Genomic DNA, 24,495 nt, shown 5'->3' on the forward strand with positions numbered 1-24,495 from the left:
ACAAAACTAAGTTATTTGACCTTTCTATTAGACTTGAGAATTCATATCTATGAATGCATTTAAAATAAATAAGGAATACTTCAGACCTACCTCTTGGTCCTGCAGGACAGTGTGTGTCCTGCCACTGAAACCCTGCAGTTAGTGACACTGGGTTTGCTACTTACAGAAAATAGTTTAAAAGGTAAACAGAAATGAAGTGTCTTACAACTACTCAGAGCAACACGAGGAACCCAGGCCCTCTTATTTTCCTTCTACTTTCACAGCCACCTTCTCAGATAACTCACTGGTTAATATATCCATGAATTTCTACACCTCTTGTGTTTTAAGCATTCTACTTTGCAAAACTCTTGGAATAACATGGAATGGAGAAAAAGGTACTTTTGAAAGCTGAAAAAAAATCCTCTCTGGAACACCTTTTGGGACCCCATCAAAAGCCATCCAATATCTAAGAGAAGAAAAATACGGGAGGAGATCTAACTCTTGGAACTAAAGAATAAGGTCAATGTGAATTCTGAAGTTAAGAAGTCCTCTCTCCTACTTCACAGCAGAAACACAACACTCTCTCAAATAAAAGAAAATGTATTCTTGTTTACCTGACTCTACTCCAAATTCCTTCCCATGCTACAGAAAACTGAATCAAGAGCAATGTTACAGCTTTGTTTCAAAATCTATCAGTTCAGTTCAGTCGCTCAGTCCTGTCCGACTCTTTGCGACCCCATGAATCGCAGCACACCAGGCCTCCCTGTCCATCACCACTCCCGGAGTTCACTCAGACTCATGTCCATCAAGTCGGTGATGCCCGCCAGCCATCTCATCCTCTGTCGTCCCCTTCTCCTCCTGCCCCCAATCCCTCCCAGCATCAGAGTCTATTTCAATGAGTCAAAGCCTATATGTGCTTCTAATTTACCAAATATCCTATATGGGAGAGAGTGATGGGCAGGGAAGCCTGGTGTGCTACAGTCCACGGGGTCACAAAGAGCCGGACACGATTTAATAACTGAAAAACAACAACATATACTTCTTCTAAAAATGACATAAAATTATCTTTAATCTTTAAATTCGAAGGCTGAGAAGAACCAAGATGTGACAAAGTAAACCAGAAAATACTGAAACACTAAATATTAGAAACTCTGAATCATCTAAGCTGATAGCGAGTATCACAGACATGACCCACTTTCAGATTATAAGAATGAAAATCACAGTGTAACTTCTGGGCAGATGGAGAAGGCTGGTTGATTCCATGTTTCAAATCTAATTTAGCTATGTGGTATTCACTTACACAACAATTAGGTACTTTAGAGAAGAACTCAGAGGAAAAAATCCTCAACTGATTTCATAACAGAAAGTAAACAGCCTTCAATTTATCGAAATCTGTAAAAAATTTAAACTCTTTCCACATCCCAGAACAAGAATGCCTAACTCTATTATTGATTTGATGACCAATAAGATTACCCACAATACAGTTTTATAAGCCCCATTCTTCAGAGAATCTTGATATTACCTTTTTAATAGATAAACAGATATTTAAAGTATCTTAATAATATGGATATAGCCTCAATATCTTAATTCCTAACCTATTTGTTTGTTTTTAGAGCTGGGCATCTAAGTGTTTAAAAAGCTCCAGTTATCCAAATTGAAAATTGACAGAGTTGAGACTTCAGTTTTGAACACTCAGAAAATCGGGGGTTTTTTTTAAATAAAAGGTAATAGATCAGTCAGATTTAAGATGGATGGCGGCAATAAAATAACCAAGTCATATCATATAATCCTAAGAACTTGGGACAGATGAAGTGTCTGCTCCTACAGGAATGAGCCTGCAAGGTCCAAGATGAGCCTCAGCCCCCCACCCCGCCCCCGCTTTTACCTGGCTGAACTCTTTTCCAGAAACTAAGTGATCAACATAAATAAGGCAAATAAAGAAGGCAAACCCTCAAGTAAATATCTATAACATGACCAAAGCAAAGCATTAGGGTCTAGGCAGGTATCACACTGGCATAACCAACAAGCTATCAGGAATACAGTAGGTGAGGTGAAAGATCTACTCTACTGGATACACCAAGGGATAGGGCTAAGAAAGTTGGATGCTTTCGGGATATAGACCAGAGACAGACCAAAGAATGGGGGGCGGGGGGGAACAGGAATGAGGAATATGAGAGAAAAAGATGATCCCTATAACATCCCATCCAAGCTAACACTTTTTGTTGTTGTTCAAGCTCTTTTACTTTTTTTTATTGTAAAATTCTAAATTCATTTATTTTTTAATCGAAGGATAAATGCTTTACAGAATTGTGTAGGTCTCTGCCGAATATCAACATGAATCAGCCAGAGGTATACTTGTGTCCCCTCCCTCTTGAACCTCCCTCCCACCTCCCTCCCCATCCCACCCCTCCAGGTTGTTAACTGAACTCTGATTTGAGTTCCCTGAGTCATAAAGCAAATTCCCACTGGCGATCTATTTTACATATGATTATGTAAGTTTCCATGTTACTTTCTCCATACATCTCACCTTCTCTTTCCTCCCTGCTGCCCCATGTCCATGAGTCTGTTCTGTCTGTGTCTCTATTCAAGCTAACACATTTTATAAGTCAGTACTTAACTGACTCTGACATTGGCTCTCTCAGTCTTAAATTCCTCTCCTGATGGAAAATATTTTTGATTTAAAAAAAAAAACTTTACAATCAGTCCATTACTTCTTCAATTGTTAAAAAGATGGCAAGGAGAAGACTGCTAATCACAAGGATGACCAGGATGATGAACAAATTCCAGAAGCAGTCAGTAAATAATTTAAATAAGTAATAAACGCAAATCATCTAAAATGGTGTTAGGCACATGAAAACGCCCAACAACAGTTATTGCTCTCTACTGTCATCATCGTCACTGTCCTGACGCCATCCTCATCGGCCTATGCTTAAATGGCATTCTAGGTCTGTCTCTGTTTCAAAATTTCTATTCTGGTTTCCAAAAAAGAAGAAAGGAACAAAGGAGATTTCTTTTTCTTCTTCATACTTACAGTCCAACATGTAAAGCAAAATAGTCCATTCTGATCTATATAGTAAAAGATCTCAGAGTTTGAGCATTAATAGCACCCAAATTAAAACTATTTTCTTCCTTCTCATATGGTCTCTCAAAGTCAAACATTTGTGCCATGTCTGACATAACCCCAAGGCTATTTCACAGCGTGACTCATGGTTAGTTTCTCAAGACCCACAGAACACAGCGGTCCAGTCTGCTGGCTCATCGGCTGCCCAAGGTTAACTCCAAGGACAGTTTAACCTTCTAGGGGAAAGAGCAGCTTAGGGCATACAGCTTTCAAATCTGCACATTAATCAGAAAGTTGATAATGTTCAAAGCGTTTTCTGTATCACTTATTCTTTGTTTCAAACTTAACACTTCTAAACAACACTCCATGATAACAGACAGCAGGGATGTTGGGCACTTTCTGTAGCTGGCACCGGGGGCCTGTTATCACACAGCAGTCTTCCTGTTGTGGCGGACAGACCTCGTGAGAACCTGATGCCTTTCCAAACTAGGTGGTCTCACACTGCTCCCCATGGTCCTGTGCGTGGACGTGTTTGGCTTTGAAAATAACCCCAGCCTACTGTGTCCCCAGTCCTGAGCCCTGCTCATCCAGGGGCTGAAAGGAGCAGCTGGCACGCGTACACCCACACAGATCACAAAGGGAGCAAAATCTCAAGCAGGCTCTTTATGCAAAACCTCTCACAAACTACTGAACAGGTATCGAAAACGATGGCTAAACATTTCCAGAGATGGATCAAACAGTGCCTCAGGAAATCTGAAAGAGTTAAAATACCTGTTTTCTCTTGGTGGCTCCGGCAAGCTGTAAGCTCTTTGCTCTACAAGACACAGAATAATAAAATGAAAAGAAGGCAGACGAACGAGCAGTCATGTGTTAGTCTGAAGTGCACATAATGCATTCAACTCTACGTTATCATTATACATACCACTAGTTAACAAATAACAAGAAAACAAGTTATTCTGTATAACTAGGGCACTGCTCCAGATATCTTTATCACTTTCCCTAATTTGGAGAAAATGGAGAAGAGGCCAAAACATGACAACATTTAATGATTTTATGAACTAAGTTAGCATCAGCATGGGGCAGCAGACATTTTCAGAAGGATGGGAAACCAGTTCTATCTTTCTCAGTATCTCTCACTAGGGCTTCATCCCCTATTCTTTAAAAAAAAAAAAAAAACTTTTTATTTTATACTGGAACACATCAATTAACAATGTTGTGATAGTTCAGGTAGATAGCAAAGGGACTCAGCCATACATATACATATCCATTCTCCCCCAAATTTCCCTCCTATCCATTCCTTATTCTTACCACTCGTTTCCCAACATAATACAGAATCAATAAATATCTTAGTGGCTTTTTCACAAAGTTTAAAAGAAAAGTCTTGAAAGCCAGCCTACGGGAGAGTCTGTTTTAATATACCTGTAATGCCTTCACAGAGCAGTCAGTTTGGAGATGTGCTTTGCGGCTTATGGGAAGGGGAGAGTCCCTCCCCCACCAGGCTTGGGGGTGGGAGAGTAGAAAGGGGAGATTCCTGCAAGCAGCTTAGCACCAGCTTATTTGCCCAGCTGGAGTATCTACTACAGGGATGGAGCAGAGACACGGACGCACACACTGAGAGAGACTGAAGGAGGGGTGGCCTGCTGTGGAGCGCAATCCACACGCCAGAGACAGGCCCTTTTCCATCCGGGAGAGTGAAGAGGGACAGCGAGGTTGCAAAGGGAAACGGGCCAGATGGACATGGAGGAAAACTAAGAAAAACATGTCCTCTGAGATGTGAAATTCCAGTGCTGAACCCAAGACTATCTTGTAGGTAGTAGAAAAACTACTATGAAGAATCTGAAGACTTTTATTTTCTTCCCATTAAATATTCTGCAAATTAAGTCATGGGCAGAAAGCATTATTCTTATTGTACACAGACTGAGATGTCAGGAGAATAAGCCATATAGCCAAAATAATCAAGCTAATAAAGTAACGGAATCAGACTCAGGCAACTGGACAAAGTCTAACAGGATTCCATCCATCAGAGCACAATAATGTTCAAAAGTACACTCACTTCACTCCTCAAATTCTTAAATGTAGAGCACTTTTGTCTGTCTTAGTGATGCTGTAATTGTCATTTCAACATTGAGAATATTCCTTTTTATCTAAACCCATGAACTACCAAAGGGAATTATAGTGAATTTTGTTTCATGTATAAAGCATTAAATAATAAAGTTGCCACCACTGTACTCTGGACTCAAAAAAACAGAACAAAAAAAAATAAAGAAGCATGAGAAATTATCATAAGTAACACTTTGGAAATGATAAGGAAGACAGAACATTACAAATAAGTATAAAAAAGACTGAAAGACCATCCTATCTTTGTATATCTATATTATAGCTCATGTACAGGAGTTTTCTACTGAGGAAAAGGAAACTTGCACTCTGCTCAAATACAAAAAAATTTAGAGCTACTCAAAGCTCATTGATTGAGAATTTATAAGAACACAAATGTCAATTTACCTCTGATTAAGCAGACTGAACAATGAAACATTAGAACACATCTTTGAATCCGTCAAGCTTTCACACACACACACACACACACACACACACACACACACACACACACACAGAGTTAAAATTATTTCTTTTTCCTTAAGAGTTAATTTACTCTTTGCAGTCCTATGATTTTGACTGACCTAAATGTTATTAACCCAAATGTTTGCTACCATAGAAGAATATTCATTGGCATCTTTGTACATTTAGTGTGTAACCTCAACCTAAATTGCCTGTTTGTGATTCTTACCTCTGGAGAGTATCAAACTTCATTCAACTGCCCTATTTTTAAATACACTGTCTAAAGACAAGCTTTTATTCACAGAAGAAAACAGGGAATTAATTACAGTTTCTTATTCTTTCTAATTCAAATGCAAAGATTTAAGGAATGTATGTAAAGCAAAAATACCATTCCTTATTCATTAAAGAACTCATAAAACAGGGCTCTTTGCCTTACAAACTTCAATTTTTCTCTCAGTCATCTGAGATTTTAAACATCGTAACTGTCAGAATTTAACAATCAGAGATACTAGAGACAAAAAGCCAAAGGTACCATTTTGCACAATGCACAGAAAACTTAAGTGTTTTCCAAATAGTTACAGCACAAAGTTAATTCGCCATCTCTAAGACTATCAGTGAAAAGGTATCAAAGCAGCCATTAAAAGGAATCCCAACCTAAGCTAAGGTCAGGGGGACCTGGAGATCCTAGAAAGACTTATGGTATTAAAAAAAAATCCAGGGCAAATTCAATCCGCCTTCTACTCCTGTCCCCTCAAGGTAGTTGTATCCTTGCTTTTTCTTAGTCCTTTCTCTCCATCTTTTCATTCTAAAAATAAAAACTGACACTTGTATCAGTGTTGTTTTCTCTTCTTCAAAAAAGACATCCCAGGAAGAAAAAGGAAAAAAAAAAATGCCTTGCAGCATTTGTTTTGTATTTTATGCATTTTGTCTAGTATATTCATTCAGCAAATATTGATTGAACATCTCCATTCATGAGTCATTGCTTCAGAATGGCAAGTCCAAGCATAAAGATTATGCTTTCAATATTGCTCCACATAGCATAAAAATGCAAAATAATGGCAATGCAACAAAGCAAGAATAAGAAAAAAGGAAAGAAAAAAGGAGTAAAATAAGTTCTATTTTAAATATTCCAAATATGAGAATACTTAAGCACATCTCTTGCTTCCTGAGTCCTCTAAGACTCTAAAGGATAATAAACCAAAAAAAGGCATTATCTGATATACTGACAAAAAAATTGTAATAATACTATACACTACCAACAAGTCCATTCTGAAGGAGAGCAACCCTGGGATTTCTTTGGAAGGAATGATGCTAAAGCTGAAACTCCAGTACTTTGGCCACCTCATGCCAAGAGTTGACTCATTGGAAAAGACTTTGATGCTGGGAGGGATTGAGGGCAGGAGGAGAAGGGGACGACAGAGGATGAGATGGCTGGATGGCATCACTGACTCAATGGACATGAGTCTGAGTGAACTCCGGGAGTTGGTGATGGACAGGGAGGCCTGGCGTGCTGCAATTCATGGGGTCGCAAAGAGTCGGACACGACTGAGCGACTGAACTGAACTGAACTATAGACTGACATTAATACTTCCAAATAACACCTTTAAATGTAATTATTACATAATACACTATAAACAGGAAGTATTAAATAATCACACTGCAGAATTAAGCTAACAATTGGGGTAGTAGCTAAGAGGGACTACAAGGGCAGCCCTGAGTTGCCTACAACTATTCTACTTATTGATCTGAATTCACTTTTGAAAATTCATCAAGCTACATGCTTATAATATGCGCTTCTTTCTGTATCAGTTCAGTTCAGTTCAGTCACTTAGTCATGGCCGACTTTTTGCAACCCCATGGACTGCAGCACGCCAGGCCTCCCTGTCCATAACCAACTCCTGGAGCTTGCTCAAACTCATGTCCATCAAGTCGGTGATGCCATCCAACCATCTCATCTGTCGTCCCCTTCTCCTCCCACCTTCAATCTTTCCCAGCATCAGGGTCTTTTCCAATGACTCAGCTCTTGGCATCAGGTGGCCAAAGTATTGGAGTTTCAGCTTCAGGATCAGTCCTTCCAATGAATATTAAGGACTGATTTCCCTTAGGATGGACTGGTTTGATCTCCTTGCAGTCCAAGGGACTCTCAAGAGTCTTCTCCAACACCACAGTTCAAAAGCATCAATTCTCTGTAGGTATACTGTATTTTAATTAAAATTTGATTGTATAAAAGTTTATAATTGTTTACATAGGCCACAAAAAATACTGTTTGAGATATACCTATTTGTGTTTCAAGTATGTTCTGTTATTTTTACTTGCTAAAGTTCCTTATTAAATAAAGAAATGAAGATAATCCATTTTGCAATGCTTTGCCTCTGGGGAGGGTTATTTCAGCACTAATTTACTTAAATAAAATTCTCTAAAGTCCTCACAATAAGGAACCTAGAATAAATTCTAGTTTACACTGCCTTTGAGGAAAACATTTTATTAAAAAAATAAGGCAGCAGAGAGGTGTGTACATATTTGTGATTTCATCAAAATAAAATTTATGCTTTATGTGATATCCAGTGAACTGAGGGTTTTGCTAAGTTTAGAAAACTCAATAGTGAAAATGAAATTTAGAATACTTGCCTGCTCCTCTCATATGTTTTATGTACTTTTACTAGCTGAAAATCCACTCTGGAAAAGAATGCTTTCACAGCCAAATGGTAAATAACGCTTACCTTCAACTGAATTACACACTGTAAAATCACGGATCAATCGAGTTTTTCCTAAAGAAATTTTGGGTGATGAGCAGGAATACGAACGTGAACGGATTCCAGAAAACAATGATTCCTAAAAGAAATCATAACAAAGCTTTTTTTAAAATTCTATAGAAGATTTGAAAGTATGCACTCATTATCAATGATACTAAATCAGGACCTTTACAAAAATGATTCAACTTGAATATTTCTGATATAATCTTATTAATGATTTGTTTCTGTTTGTCTCTCACTCACAACTCTAAAACATGCTATTGTTTTTTGAATGCTTTCGTAAACTTGAGCTCTGGGAATAGTTCCTATACACTTTATACAAGTATATAGGATATACTTAGGATACAAGTATGACATTCTAACCATGTTGGTTAAAAGTGAAAAATAAAGTCACGTGATTTTCTCTGCATATTCAACAAATCTGACTGGTTTTTGACCTGAGTTGTCATTTATTTTTATAATTTTAAATTGTAGCATTTAAGCAAAATTCCATATGAACTGAGATCTATATATATAACAATTATTAGAAGGTAGAGAAACAGTCACCTAAAATTATGTTTTTAAAAGTTAATGGCTTTTAATTTTAATTAGATCCCATTTGTTTATTTTTGCTTTCATTTCCAGATTTCTGGGAGGTGGATCATAGAGGATCCTGCTATGATTTATGTCTGAGAGTGTTTTTCCTATGTTCTCCTCTAGGAGTTTTATAGTTTCTGGTCTTACATTTAGATCTTTAATCCATTTTGAGTTTATTTTTGTGTAGGGTGTTAGAAAGTGATGTAGTTTCATTCTTTTACAAATGGGATCTAATTAAAATTAAAAGCTTCTGCACAACAAAGGAAAATATAAGCAAGGTGAAAAGATAGCCTTCTGAATGGGAGAAAATAATAGCAAATGAAGCAACTGACAAACAACTAATCTCAAAAATATACAAGCAACTTATGCAGCTCAATTCCAGAAAAATAAATGATCCAATCAAAAAATGGGCCAAAGAACTAAATAGACATTTCTCCAAAGAAGACATACGGATGGCTAACAAACACATGAAAAGATGCTCAACATCACTCATTATTAGAGAAATGCAAATCAAAACTACAATGAGGTACCACTTCACACCAGTCAGAATGGCTGCGATCCAAAAATCTGCAAGCAATAAATGCTGGAGAGGGTGTGGAGAAATGGGAACCCTCCTACACTGTTGGTGGGAATGCAAAGTAGTACAGCCACTATGGAGAACAGTGTGGAGATTCCTTAAAAAATTGCAAATAGACATACCGTATGACCCAGCAATCCCACTGCTGGGCATACACACCGAGGAAACCAGAATTCAAAGAGACACATGTACCCCAATGTTCACCGCAGCACTGTTTATAATAGCCAGGACATGGAAAGAACCTAGATGTCCATCAGCAGATGAATGGATAAGAAAGCTGTGGTACATATACACAATGGAGTATTACTCAGCCGTTAAAAAGAATTCATTTGAATCAGTTCTGATGAGATGGATGAAACTGGAGCCGATTATACAGAGTGAAGTAAGCCAGAAAGAAAAACACCAATACAGTATACTAACACATATATATGGACTTTAGAAAGATGGCAATGACGACCCTGTATGCAAGACAGGAAAAAAGACACAGATGTGTATAACGGACTTTTGGACTCAGAGGGAGAGGGTGGGATGATTTGGGAGAATGGCATTCTAACATGTATACTATCATGTAAGAATTGAATCGCCAGTCTATGTCTGACGCAGGATACAGCATGCTTGGGGCTGGTGCATGGGGATGACCCACAGAGATGTAATGGGGAGGGAGGTAGGAGGTGGGTTCATGTTTGGGAATGCCTGTAAGAATTAAAGATTTTAAAATTTAAAAAAAAAAAGTTAATGGCTATTTCCTGAGGGCTTCCCTGGTAGCTCATATGGCAAAGAATCTGCCTACCATGCAGAAAACCAGGGTTTGATCCCTGGGTTGGGAAGATCCTCTGGAGAAGAGAATGGCTACCCACTCCAGTATTCTTGCCTGCAGAATTCCACAGACAGAGGAGCCTGGTGGGCTACAGTCCATGAGATCACAGAATCGGACATGACTGAGTGACTAACACACAAAGGCTATTTGTAATATTAGCTGCAGCCTCCAAAAAAGAATGCATCCGAGCATTATACAAATCCTTCTAGTCTTTGCTCATCTTTAACAGATCTTCCATTCGGCACTTCCTGAGATTTTGTTTGAATTATCACTGATTTATATAGTTTAAATTTACCCCTTTTAAGTGACCTGCTGTTTTCTTCCTGTTTGCCCAACCACCCATTATTTCTATCATTATTTTGGCAACATATGTGAAAGTGCAAGAAGGCAAGATAAAAAAAAACATGTTTTTCTGGCATGTTCTAGAAATCTTACATGAATATGCAACAGAATGTCACTAAAGCCGTTTACAGCACCCAAACCCATCCAACAGAGACCATGTGGACTTAGGACTGATGCTCATCTCCCATTAACTATTAAGATACCACTTAAGGTTAGAGGTAAAAGAAAGTGCTGCAAAATGTATTACTAAAATTAAGGCATCAGCAACAGCCCTTTAGAAGCACTATTTTCTTTTGTTCTCCATAAGTAAAAGCACACGGTTGCCTTAGGCTCGTGGTTTAGTTGAAGAGCCTGGAGGAAAGTTGAAAATAGAAGCCTAACCTTGCTTTGGATGGCCTTGACCCATGGCTCCATGACTTTCTTATTGGGAAAGACCCAGTGGGCCTGGTGGTCCAAAAGGCCAACCTAAGTTATCCCCTAACAGTGAGTTGGCCAGAAAGGGCCCTAGCCAAGTGCCATCCTCTGCACTGAAGTCATGCATGGTAATCATTTTTCCTAACAATAGGAATTTGAAAACCATCCAGAATTCCTTGGCAAAAAGTTATACAGGGTAATTACAAAGGCAAGGCAAGCCATAATTTATAGGACAGATTCTTCTTAAAAGTGAACAGTATAGAACTATTTCACAGAGAATTACTTTTCCTTCTAAGTAATGATGAGTTTTTCACAGTTCCATTCACATTACAAGTCTGAGAAATAGCTACATGAATAACCATATCTAATTCTTATTATCCAAAAATATCACATGATCTTTAGTTTCAGAAGATGATAATAGCTCTACAGACCTCAGAGCTGAGGGTAGAGGATTCAGGTTCTAGGGTCAGAAGGCCTAGATCTGACTCTATCACCAAGCTTTGGGCAATGTGGACATCTAATCTCTGTAGAACTTTAACAGATCAAAAATTAAAATGAAAATACCACTTTATATCCCAGATGAGTTACAAGAAAATTCTGTTTTGTGCATACATGAAGCATGTTTTGCATATTGTAGAGCATACTATAAAAATAAAACAATCATAACCACCATGTGTTTGCGATGAGATGTTAAAGCACAGCACATGTCATTTTACAGTGTTTTACTCAGACACATTGCATTTACAGTAGTAAACTCAATTTAAAAAGAAAACAAGTGGACAACAGAAATAAAACAGAAAACATAGGTCCAAACAGAAACGGGCTTCCCTGTAAGACTGGAAAAGTTTAGTCATTTCAAGAAACCACAATGAAATGAAACTCCAGTGTGAAAAAAGACACAAAAGCTGTCTCCTGTGGAAAAACTAACAGAGGCTATGGTATTCCAAATGAGTTCATGCAGCTCAACAAATGTTACCTCTGCCTTGGCAACATTATTTACCTCATCTCCAGCACCAAGTAAAATTTTATGTGTGCAAAAAAGCTTGGTCATTTAAACTCACTTCATACTACCAGCATTCCTCCCACTGCTTAAGGGATGATGACAGAAAGCGCTGTATAAAATGGTAACATTTTCCAAAACCATGAAAGATGATCTGCGTTGGTGGGGATTCGTGGAAACAAGTCAGCCACTGTACGTAAGGACTAGACACATTAGAATGTGAGAGAGTAAGAAGACAGACTCATGAAGTTCATGGGTCTTCAATTAAAAAAACGTTCACACGTGTTACTATAAACATAATTTGTCTTTCAGAAATGAGCAGATTTAGACAAGATACTTTCCAGGCTTTTAATAAACCAAATGAATACTAGTAAGAATACCTTCAGCTGCAGACTACTTGATAAAGAAAATGATTCCGTCCTGGAGATATTAAAATCTGATTCAGTGTTGGTCTCAAAAGAGTCCGATTCATCCCCGCTAGTAATGCCAGTTCTCGAGGAACTCTGACACACTGGAGTGTAGCAATTGTGCAGCTGCTCCGAATGGCCCTCTCCTTCACTGTCAGCATCCAGGGCATCAAGGCTGGAACTGCAGCAAAAAGCAAATAAACAACTAAGTCATCAAGTAAGACAGGCATGGCTCTCTATCTCCCTGAATTCAGATTCTCTATTGGTGTCAGCTACAAGGGGCTCTCATTCACTACCCAACAAAATTCACCCTTGTGATTTCTATCATTTTTTTCTCTCCCCTCATCCTGAATAGATCTTCTTAAATGAGATTTTATGTTTCCCCAAATGAACATTTCAACCTAGCAAAGTCATTCCAGATTAGTACTATCTTCATTATTTCTGTTTTGTAAATATAATTATTGGGCTTCCCTGGTGGCTCAGATGGTAAAGAATCTGCCTGCAATGCAGGAGATCTGGGTTTGAATATTACAAGGCCCAAATAGTTACCCTTCAAATATTAAAAACACAGACAAAACAGAGCCACTGAGCTGTTTAGTGGAGAGGGGGCAGGCTCTGGGGCAATTTACATGTGAAAAATGCAGCATGGCTTTCTTTCCTTTGCCCCTGGACAAGTCAGGAGGGCAGAAGCACATTAAGACAAGGAGAGGTGTGAAGATCTCATTCCAAAGTTGGTGACAAGAAATGGGTCAGGCACAAGTCAAGTGAGGTTCCAAACATGTCCTGTTCAATTATCAATTTTAGAGATCTGAAAAAATGATTCCTATGAAAACTCCACTTCAGAAGCAGGTGGTGATGCTGCTAACCTACTGCTTTTCTTTCCTCATTTAACTTTGATAACCATAAAATTAAAAGGCAAGAATTTGATCTTGCACCTTTCCAGCTCCTTCCATTCCATCTAAATTTTAAACCACTCAAGCTTTGAGGCTGAGAACTTCCATGCTGCTACTGCTGCTGCTGCTGCTGCGTCGCTTCAGTCGTGTCCGACTCTGTGTGACCCCATAGGCAGCCCACCAGGGTTCCCCGTCTCTGGGATTCTCCAGGCAAGAACACTGGAGTGGGTTGCCATTTCCTTCTCCAATGCATGAAAGTGAAAAGTGAAAGTGAAGTCGCTCAGTCGTGTCCGACTTCAAGACCCCCATGGACTGCAGCCTACCAGGCTGCTCCATCCATGGGATTTTCCAGGCACTGGAAAATTTTCCAGTACTGGAGTAGGTTGCCATTGCCTTCTCTGGAGAACTTCCATAGGCATGTTAATATATAATGTATTTTTTAAATGTAGTTTTTCTTTGGCTGTTATACTTCTGGAGCTAAAATTTTAGTAACAACACAACAAATCATCTTGATTTTGAAATAGAACCAGAAACAGACTTCAAATTTCGTTATTTTCCTTGTCTCTTGTGTCAAAGCAGAGCAACTTTGATGTCCCATCAGTTTAATTTGCAGCCATGACCACACAAGCATCTTTAAAACTATAATTCACACAATAAAAATCTAGAGAAGATCTTTTATTATCTATCCACTAGACATCACTCTTGGTACCGATACCTGTTAAAGGTTTCTAACCTCCAGCTGTTGTTTATCAGCGCAACCCAGTGATCAGCACCCAGTGACTGCTGCTTACCACTCCTTTCTGAGCAATTAAGTCCCTGTGGAATATTCACTCAGGTACATATTTATATATACTCATATGTGTGTTATTTTATTGTTATTTTGATTCATAATCTTATATGTAAAACTGGACACATAATCAGAGGTCTAAGGTTCAACTTGAAACAAACACTGCCCACATCATTGTTTTATTCCTTCCCTACAATGCCCACTCAACGTAACAATTATCTTAAATTTGGGCATTTTTCTCTTCTTCATTCTCATTTGTCACTCTCATGAGAATCCTCTTCGTTCTCACTACCTAAGGAAAGAAATGCGTGCTTAGTCACTCAGTTGTGTCCAACTCTGCAAGCCTATGAATTATAGCCCGCCAGGCTCCTCTCCAGGGGATCTTCCCAACCTGGGGCCCGAACCCAGGTCTCTGCATTGCAGGCGGATTCTTTACCATCTGAGCCACCAGGGAAGCCCTAGGATAAAATGAAATCAGTAAAAATGGGCCTAGTCCCTCATGAAAATAGACTAAAGGATGAATGGGTAAGAAGCGAAGACAAAGACACAGGGTCTCGGACACACGCACACACACATAGAAATATGTACGATCATATCATACACAATAGAACGACTGTTCTAGGGACATTTTTACAAGAAATTATATGTACGGTCACTATAAGTTACCTTGTAGCGCATCAGGTAAAAATAAAAATAAAACAAACATAAAAATAAAAACAAAGAGCATAAAAATAAAACAAACACCTCAATTTGCTGCTCTTTGATGACCTAGATGAGTAGGATGATGGGGAAGTAGAGGGAGGTCCAAAGGGGAGGGGATGTGTGTACACATAACTGATTCATGTTGTTGCACAGCAGAAATTAACAACATTGCAGAAACAATTATACACCAATAAAAAATTAAAAATAAAATAAACACCCATCAGCCCACTTAACTTGAAACAAACACTGGCCACACTTGTTTTATCCTTTCCCTACAATGCTTATCAATGTAGCAAGTATCTTAAATTGGGGGATTTTTATCTTCTTCATTCTCATTTGTTTTTCCTTATTGCTTAAGCACATTATACATGCCCTACAGTAACAGATTGTTTTTGCATTTTATAAATGTGAGCTCTAACTGAAGTATTTTGTGGCTCCTTTTTTGTTCTACTTCATGTTTCTAAGTTGCATGTGATTATGCAAGTAGATGTAGTCACAGTTAATTCACTTTTACTACCGTACAGTATCCCATTATGTAACTATAGTGTAATTTATCTTTTCATCCCTACCATTTGGGTTATTTCCTACTGCAATAAATAGTCTTATACATGTCTTTCAGGACACAGAACTAACACTGCTGGGTCATAATATATATGCACATCCAACTTTACAAGAAAATGCCAAAATATTTTCCAAAGTTATTATACAATTTTCACTCATATCAACTGTATATAGGAGTTTCTATCATATGCATTTTCACCAAAATATGGCATTATTACACTTTATAAAAGTTTTGCTTATCTAGTAAGTATTAAATGGTATCTCATTGTGGTTTTCCTTTATTATATTTTTGTCAGTTTTCTTATGTATCTTACTTTCAAGTCATGAAATATAAAAACCTAAATGGAGGCAAATTTTGATGTAGAAATAAAAATGGTGGGGGGGCAATAACAATAAGAAAATAGAATTTTCCAAGTCCAGCTACAAAGTTCTTTCATTTTCTACATTTTCTCTCTAGAATGTAGTACTTTACCTTCTTTTCTTTAGACGACTTTGCTCCTTTTCAAATCCTCGAGGACCAAAAGAAAGATTCAAATTGGAAGCATATGAACTAGATGATACGAAAGGCGCTTGGGCTTCCGTGTGTGACGTCACTTCTGTGCTCTTACTTGGTGGGTGTGTGCCAGCACTGGCTTCAGTGTGTGACGTCACTTCTGTGTCCTTACTTGGTGGGTGTGTACCGGCTCTGGCTTCAGCAGGAAGGATGGCTTTGCTGCTCTCAGGCCCCAGAGAAGAATCCATAGATTCAAGACAGGTATTCGCAGGGATTCCCTCTATGTTAATATAGTTAATGTCCAGATCACCAACCTGGTAGTTGAAAGAAAAATATTTGCTGAGCAAAAGCAGGAAAGATTGGCTAAGCAAAGAATACAGTTTTCACAATTTAAAGACCCTCCAACTTATCTATCTTTTTTGGGTTTTCTGTTCTTGTTTTTCTTTATGTAAGCAAAAGAATTCTTACGTGATATACTTTTGTTTACTTCCATAATTCACAAAAGGAAGACGACCAAGTGTTTTATAAACTGTATTACAAAACCAGAGACTGACTATGATTTTAACATTTTATGAACCACTGACTAAAAATTAGGGGAAATGTTTTAAACACTTGAGACAAAAACTAAAGAGTAGGCATTTTAGCTTACAAAATAGTTTATAGGAACCTGGGAAACCAAGTTATTGGCAGCCGCATAAATCTGAGTCTCCCAAACAAAAAGAACAAATAAAGCTACATAAGATGCATGGGTTTAGTGTAACTAGAAGACAGAAAATACCCCAAACTTTAAATTACATGTAAATACTAAGCAAGAGAGTTCCAGAAAAACATCTATTTCTGCTTTATTGACTATGCCAAAGCCTTTGACTGTGTGGATCACAATAAACTGGAAAATTCTGATAGAGATGGGAATACCAGACCACCTAACCTGCCTCTTGAGAAACCTGTATGCAGGTCAGAAAGCAATAGTTAGAACTGGACATGCAACAACAGACTGGTTCCAAATAGGAAAAGGAGTACATCAAGGCTGTATATTGTCACCCTGCTTATTTAACTTCTATGCAGAGTACATCATGAGAAACACTGGGCTGGATGAAGCACAAGCTGGAATCAAGATTGCTGGGAGAAACATCAATAACCTCAGATATGCAGATGACACCACCCTTATGGCAGAAAGTGAAGAAGAACTAAAGACCCTCTTGATGAAAGTGAAAGAGGAGAGTGAAAAAGTTGGCTTAAAGCTCAACATTCAGAAAACGAAGATCATGGCATCTGGTCCCATCACTTCATGGAAATAGATGGGGAAACAGCGGAAACAGTGTCAGACTTTATTTTGGGGGGCTCCAAAATCACTGTAGACGGTGACTGCAGCCATGAAATTAAAAGACTCTTACTCCTTGGAAGGAAAGTTATGACCAACCTAGATAGCATATTCAAAAGCAGAGAGATTACTTTGCCAACAAAGGTCCATTTAGTCAAGGCTACGGTTTTTCCTGTGGTCACGTATGGATGTGAGAGTTGGACTGTGAAGAAAGTTGAGCGCCGAAGAATTGATGCTTTTGAACTGTGGTGTTGGAGAAGACTCTTGAGAGTCCCTTAGACTGCAAGGAGATCCAACCAGTGCATCCTAAAGGAGATCAGTCCTGGGTGTTCATTGGAAGGACTGATGTTGAAGCTGAAATGCCAATACTTTGGCCACCTGATGCAGAGAACTGACTCATGTGAAAAGACCCTACTGCTGGGAAAGACTGAGGGCAGGAGGAGAAGGCAACGACAGAGGATGAGATGGTTGGATGGTATCACTGACACAATGGACATGGGTTTGGGTGGACTCTAGGAGTTGGTGATGGACAGGGACGCCTGGTGTACTGCGGTTCATGGGGTGCAAAGAGTTGGACATGACTGAGCGACTGAACTAAACTGAAATACTAAACATCAAATCTCAGCCAGCAACCTGTCATACTCTTGCCATGAGACTTTGCGGTAGGGAAAGGACAGTCTGGAAAAATCTTCAAGGGAGGGAGTCAGCAGAGGGTCAAAGACTGATCTAAAATCTTCACCAGGAAGAGAAAGTACTGCCTCCACTGGATGGTATGAAAAAACAGCCCCAGTTGGGGACCTCCCTGTTGGTTCAGCGGTTATGACTCCGATGCAGGGGAACACAGGTTCGATCCCCGATCAGGAAGCTAAGATCCCACATGCTGCTGAGCAACCAAGCCCAGGAGCCCAGATCACAACTAGAGACTCTGTGCGCCACAACGGGAGAGCTCGCACGATCCAACCAAGACCCAACTCAGCCAAATAAACAGTCTTTTTTTTTAAGTCCCAGCGGATCAAAACACTTGCCCTAAGGAAGTGCTGGTGATCTGAAGTGGTGGTCATCAAAGGGCATCGCTTCTGAGTGAGAAAACAGTAAGAACAAAGAGAGCAGCACCCAAAACAACCTGGAACGTATTCTTCAAAATTATCATAAAAGACAAAGACTAAGGAACCGTCCCAGATTAAAGAAAGCTAAAGAGACACAACTAAATGCAAGACATGCTAGTGAATTTTCTTTTGCTACAAAGAACATTACTGGAACAATTGGCTAAAATTGAATGATGTCTATAAACAGCTAATAGTAGTGTGTCGATGATGATTTCCTGATTTTGGTAACGATATGGCTTAAGTAAGAGAATACCCATGCTTTTAGGAAAATACACCATGAAAGACTGAGGAGTAAAAGGGCACCATATTTTCAATTTACTCTCAAACAAGTTAATATTTGTATACATATCTTAAGCATTTACAAGTACACATACACATACACAAATACATACTCAGAATCATGAAGTAAAATATGGTAAAATTGGGGGATTTTTTTTTATTAAGAGTATTACAAGAATTCTTTGTACTGAATTATACAGGCTTGAAATAATGTCCAAATAAATTTTTTTCAAAGTAGTTTATATCACATGAGCTTCCTCATCAGGTAGCTTGATAACCTTGAAAATTCATGGAAAACAGTACATAAATAAGCTAGCAGTCTTTTCAGGTTTCCAGGCCAGATTGAGGGAGATGAAGAAAATTAGGTAAGATTCTTTCCAGATATTGCTAGAAAATTATTTTCAGTATGCAGAATCTGGACTCCTTATGTTGTCCTTGCTATTCAAATGGACATAGGAACAGTAAAACAAATGATGTAATTATACTACAAACTACACTGCACCAATATAAGAAACTATGTGACTTCTAGCCAGATTTTGATTTTTGTTTCACTGCACAAATTCAGCAATCTTCTACTTCATTTCAGTTTACCAATCAGGCTGCTTGAGTTCTCTCTGGATGTATGCTTCACATTATTAAAGCAAAACTTCTCTCACTCAAAGTACTTCCAAAGAGAAGTTATATCCTATCCTCATTTTTGGTTTAGAAGAGTTTTCCATTTTTAATGTGTCTTACAACACGCAAAGACACAGTCTGTCCCCACAAATGTTGGGTCAAGCACAATTTTAGCTTCTGGAGGTAAACGGAGGTACTGCAATATTCACTGGGGAACAGAATGAAAACATAATGACAAATGTATTTAAACACTGAGAACATGTGGCAACAGAATGAAACCATTAAAGTTGGAATGTTGCTAGAGCACAGTAAGTCCAATCACCTTGCATCTTAAAAGAATGTCCCCGAACTCCCACTTTGTTCTAAACTCTGCGTCTCATCCTAGATTTCTATAACTAGGGCTGACATTCAGCTGCTTTACACCAAAAGAAATACACTTGTTGTTGAGAGCTGATGTCCATTCTAATTTTTTGGTTTTTCTGTCATTTTGAATATCATTCTAATCTATGCTATTTATACTATGCACTTAATGTAACAATTTCTCATAACCAAAGGAAAGAGACATTCAACCAATGGGCAGAAATTAGCATCCACTAGACAGAAAAAAAAAAGTTTACATCAGAAAAAAATATCTATAAGTAATAGATACAATAGGGTACAATATATGTGTACTAACAACAACAACCCCCAAAGGACAAAATAGATCACTGTTCAGTGAGCATATACATAATGCCTCTTATGTGGAGATCAGGTTTTAAAACGAGGAAATAAGGCAGAAATTATGTGCTATCAAAATTACTCTTGAGAATCCCTTAAATCTCCCATAAATTAGGGCATGCAGAAATTTTCAGATCTTTAACTATACTTTAATTTTAAAAATATTAAAATGTGAGGATCACCAAGCTACAGGAAAGGACAAAGAATAAATCCTTAAGTAGATACATATCCAAGCCATCTGTCTCTAAGAGTTTTAACTCACAAACTGATAGACATCAGGGAATGGGTGGAGAATTCTAAAGGGTTCCAGCTTCCCTGCAACATGACACTATTCTGTTTTAATACTAAAGCTCTATATCCTAATCACACACTAATAGGTGTGTGATGAGGATTAAGCAAGTAATTTATGTGACAGTCTCACATGGGGCTGGCATCAAGCTCTCGCTCATTAGTGTCTGCTGGATTTGAATACAAATATTACATAATCAGGTCAGAGAAGAAACTGGCCTCCCAAATGTCATTTCCTGTTTTGGCCCCATGGATAAGTTCCCACATTCTTCTCCTTGCCAGTGCCCTAAGACCCCTCCCATGGTGCTTCTCGGTGGAGGGTAAGGTGTGCTGGGTTCTCAAGGAAGGACCTACGTCAAGAGATCGTATGATGAGACTCCACAGCAACATCACCTGGGCTGCTCTCAGGCTGGAATTTTCTGCGGATACAACAATGTGCAATGGCATTCTGAGATGCGCACATTTTTAAAAGAGGACAGATCCCCCGAGCGACAGCACTCATACCTCACCTGATCTATCACCATGCAGTTAGCGTAGATTTCATCACCACCATTCAGCATGTCAGAGAGCTGGCCAGCAGCAAGAAATGGGGGGTGCTTAGATTTTTTGAGGGCATCAAAGGAACGATCTAGAGAAAAAATGAAAACAGGGCAAATAAATGGAAGGAATTTATTTTACAGTCAAGCTTTACCATCTTAACCAAACCACAAGAAAAAAATCAAGATGGCATTTTGCTGTCTTCATATAACAAGATCAACAATGCAAGCATTTTCTCTTCTACATCCAAACCCTCTGTTAGCTAAAACCTTTGTAAAGAGTGAATCATTTCAGATAAAGAAATATATGCCCATTTCAAGTACTATCTTTCCAACCATGAAAGATTTTTTTTTCATTTTTTTTAAATTTTACTTTATTTTACTTTACAATACTGTATTGGTTTTGCCATACATCAACATGAATCCACCACGGGTGTACGTGAGTTCCCAATCCTGAACCCCCCTCCCACCTCCCTCCCCATACCATCTCTCTGGGTCATCCCAGTGCACCCGCCCTAAGCATCCTGTATCCTGCATCGAACCTAGACTGGCGATTCGTTTCTTATATGATATTATACATGTTTCAATGCCATTCTCCCAAACCATCCCACCCTCTCCCTCTCCCACAGTCTAAAAGACTGTTCTATACATCTGTGTCTCTTTTGAAAGATTTTTGTAAGAATCAATTGGGTTTTTGGTCTTCAGTTCTTAACACTAAACTAAAACTCATTTCACTTTATAGCATGGAAGCATTAGTGATCACACTGGAAGCCTCGGATTCCACTGAAGCAGTCAGGCTCCAGACCCTTTCCGAAAGGACCCTGGATAGAACACAGTCTAGCCGTTCATTGCCTGCTGAATATGTATAATCTCATACAGCGAGAGTTTTGTTTCTGTGTTTACTACAGAAATGTTTTTGCTTGCTTCCCATGTTCTCAGGTTTGTTCCAAGCAGTCAAAGTCGCTCACAGTTGAGTCTCAGAGAGTCGAGATGTTACTGTATTTGTGAGGAAGATAAAGAGTGAAAGTTGCTGAGTCCTGTCCGACTCTTTGTGACCCCATGGACTATACAGTCCATGGAATTCTCCAGGCCAGAATACTGGAGTGGGTAGCCTTTCTGTTCTCCAAGGAGACCCAAGGATCAAACTGGGGTCTTCTGCATTTCAGGTGGATTCTTTACCAACTGAGCTATGAGGGAAGCCGTATATGAGGAAGATAAAGTTGAAGATAATAGAACATTGTCAAGTCAGAATGCCTCATTTTTTGTGACTCTGGCTAACTTACTTGATCTCCAAAGACATTTACAAAGTATCCTCATCCATAAAGAAGCAGATAATTACCATGCTTTCTTCATAGTGTGGTTATAAGGATTAAATGAGTTCAGACATGAGAAGCACTTAACACATGCCTGGCACTTAGCAATTGCTCAGTAAATATTGTCACTGTTATATTTGATATTTTGTTATTATTAATGGTGATTTACTTGTTCAGTGTGAGGTACAAGGTTATTAATACTAATCATAGTGTATTATACTCACAGTAGATTCTTAATACCTGTAAATGACTTTAATAAGGTGGATTCAAAGTTACAGCCATAGCAAATGCCGTCCTCACTGACATTCCAGTAAGGTTTCTTGAGTGGGTGCAAAAGGGTTAGTGCTGCCTCTGCTCCATCAGAAGTGGCCCTAATCCTACCACCCATCTTATTTATGTCATGACTTAAAATCCAGGTAAGCCCATGGGAGTGAGTTGAGAAATGAAAAAACATAATAACTGTTGCACTAATATACCAGAAGTTTAAAAAAAAAAAAACTCTATTCTTCATGGAAAATCCTGGACAACAAGATAAAATTCAAATATAAATATGTATGAGCCAAATGGCCCTGGCCTCAGATTCTACATCTAAGTATACATCTACCCTACAGAATAGTGAAGTGAGATTTCATTAAGCTTCTTGAGGAAATATACAATGTAAAAGCAAAACTTCATGTCTACAGTGTCTTGTTTTATCAAATTATTTAAATAGCTGCAATATAACATACAAAACCCATAAATACTTCTTAAGTATAATTTTTATGATCAATTACTATACATTTTCATGCTAATTACCAAAAAAAAGCATGTTCTAAAGGGTATAAATCAAAAATCTGACAAATCTCAATGTGTTCTGAAGAAAATATTTGCTCATTTATCATTTTCCAGAATGTTTGAAAAAACAATCATAAATAACATGACCCTCTGAGCTGTAATTAATCCAGCTTAACTGCTCTACAATGTCTTAAGTTCACAGACTATAAAATAGCTGGCTGGGGAGTCTGGTCATGCCCCTTTTAAAATATTTTGATCATGACTAAATTAAGACTTCATTGATAACAACTATCTAAGAACTAACGTTACACTCAACTAAACAGTTGCAGACAATTGATGGATTTTCTATCTTAAAAACATAGAACCAAATGAAATATTACCCCAAATTGTCTGGCGCCAGTGAATGCATTGACATTTAGCCAATACTCAAGTTCTTAATTACCAAGGGAGCAAGTCCTATGTTCAAAACTGACCCTCACATCTCAAGGATGAGCAGGACCAAGAACTACTTCCGTTTTCATATACACAGGTATAAAGTCACTTGGATTCAATGTTTCTTCCACAAACACATCTACCTGGCCCAATAAAGCAGATCAGAACGCATACAGAGGGGACACGCAGCAATAAAACAAACTTAAAGATAGCAGAGCTACTTGGACCAAGTTGGTGTATAATTTGTTTTCCACATGATTAATTTGATCAGTATTTTAGAAAAAAATGTAATTTGTTTACAAAGACATCTATAATCTCTTATCTGTGATTCTGAAATCTAGAAATCTCTGAAAATCAAAACTTTTTTTCTTAAGTTTGGTTCAAAAACATATTTCGTGACCTGAGCTGAACCACTGGGGCCATGTATTTATCTTTATTTATCCCACTGTGCATTCATATATTTTCTCGCAGAAATACTGTAGTGCCTGATGATGGCACTTCCTCAGTGTCTCCTATGCAAGTCATATCATACATAACAGCCCTCTGCCCAGAAGACCTGAACACTTTGAATTCCAAGACAAATACAGAAGAGACCGCAGATCTCTATACAATTAACCATAGCAGAGGTTATTGTTCTTTAGTCACCAAGTCCTGTCTGTCTCTTTTGTGACCCCGTGGACTATAGCCCGCCAGGCTCCTCTGTCCATGGGATCTCCCAGGCCAGAATGCTAGAGTGGGTTGCCATTTCCTTTTCCAGGAGATCTTCCCAACCCAGGAATCAAACCCACATCTCCTGCATTGGCAGGTGGATTCTTTACCACTGAGCCACCAGGGAAGCCCTTAGCAAATATCAGACCAATATTTCCCATATTTTTGCCATTCCTCTATGAAATTCACCATTTTGCCATGTCTACCTATCACCTATATTATTATATACTCTAGTTCTTGTTTGTAGATTAACTCATCATTTTCCTTTGAATAAAACTAATTTTCATAGAAAAACCTTATCCTCACTATAAACAGAAAGCCAGTATTTCCTGTCAAAAGTAGAAGAGAATTGCACATACTAAAACAAGGAAACACAGGACAATGAAACTACATTCTGACCAAACACAGTTGCCTATCAAATTTGGGGATCTTCAGAGCCTGCTCTCTGTCATAAAGGGAGATCCTGAAAGATTTGGTAGACGTTAAAA

At 38.4% G+C, this 24,495-nt stretch overlaps 1 protein-coding gene across 5 annotated transcripts in view; it reads right to left on the reverse strand.

The window, feature by feature from the left end:
* Positions 1-24,495, reverse strand: part of ARHGEF28 (Rho guanine nucleotide exchange factor 28) — a 344,574-nt gene that overhangs the window by 93,316 nt on the left and 226,763 nt on the right. For all 5 annotated transcript variants that reach the window (XM_018065570.1, XM_018065568.1, XM_018065569.1 and 2 more), the window contains 5 exons: positions 20,754-20,872; positions 15,898-16,232; positions 12,456-12,663; positions 8,317-8,428; positions 3,812-3,854 (listed from right to left, as the gene is read on the reverse strand). In XM_018065570.1, the coding sequence (XP_017921059.1) occupies positions 3,812-3,854; positions 8,317-8,428; positions 12,456-12,663; positions 15,898-16,232; positions 20,754-20,872 (817 nt within the window). The remainder of the gene's footprint in view (positions 1-3,811; positions 3,855-8,316; positions 8,429-12,455; positions 12,664-15,897; positions 16,233-20,753; positions 20,873-24,495) is intronic.

Source organism: Capra hircus, chromosome 20 (assembly GCF_001704415.2).
Source record: "Capra hircus breed San Clemente chromosome 20, ASM170441v1, whole genome shotgun sequence".
Taxonomy (NCBI): domain Eukaryota; kingdom Metazoa; phylum Chordata; class Mammalia; order Artiodactyla; family Bovidae; genus Capra; species Capra hircus.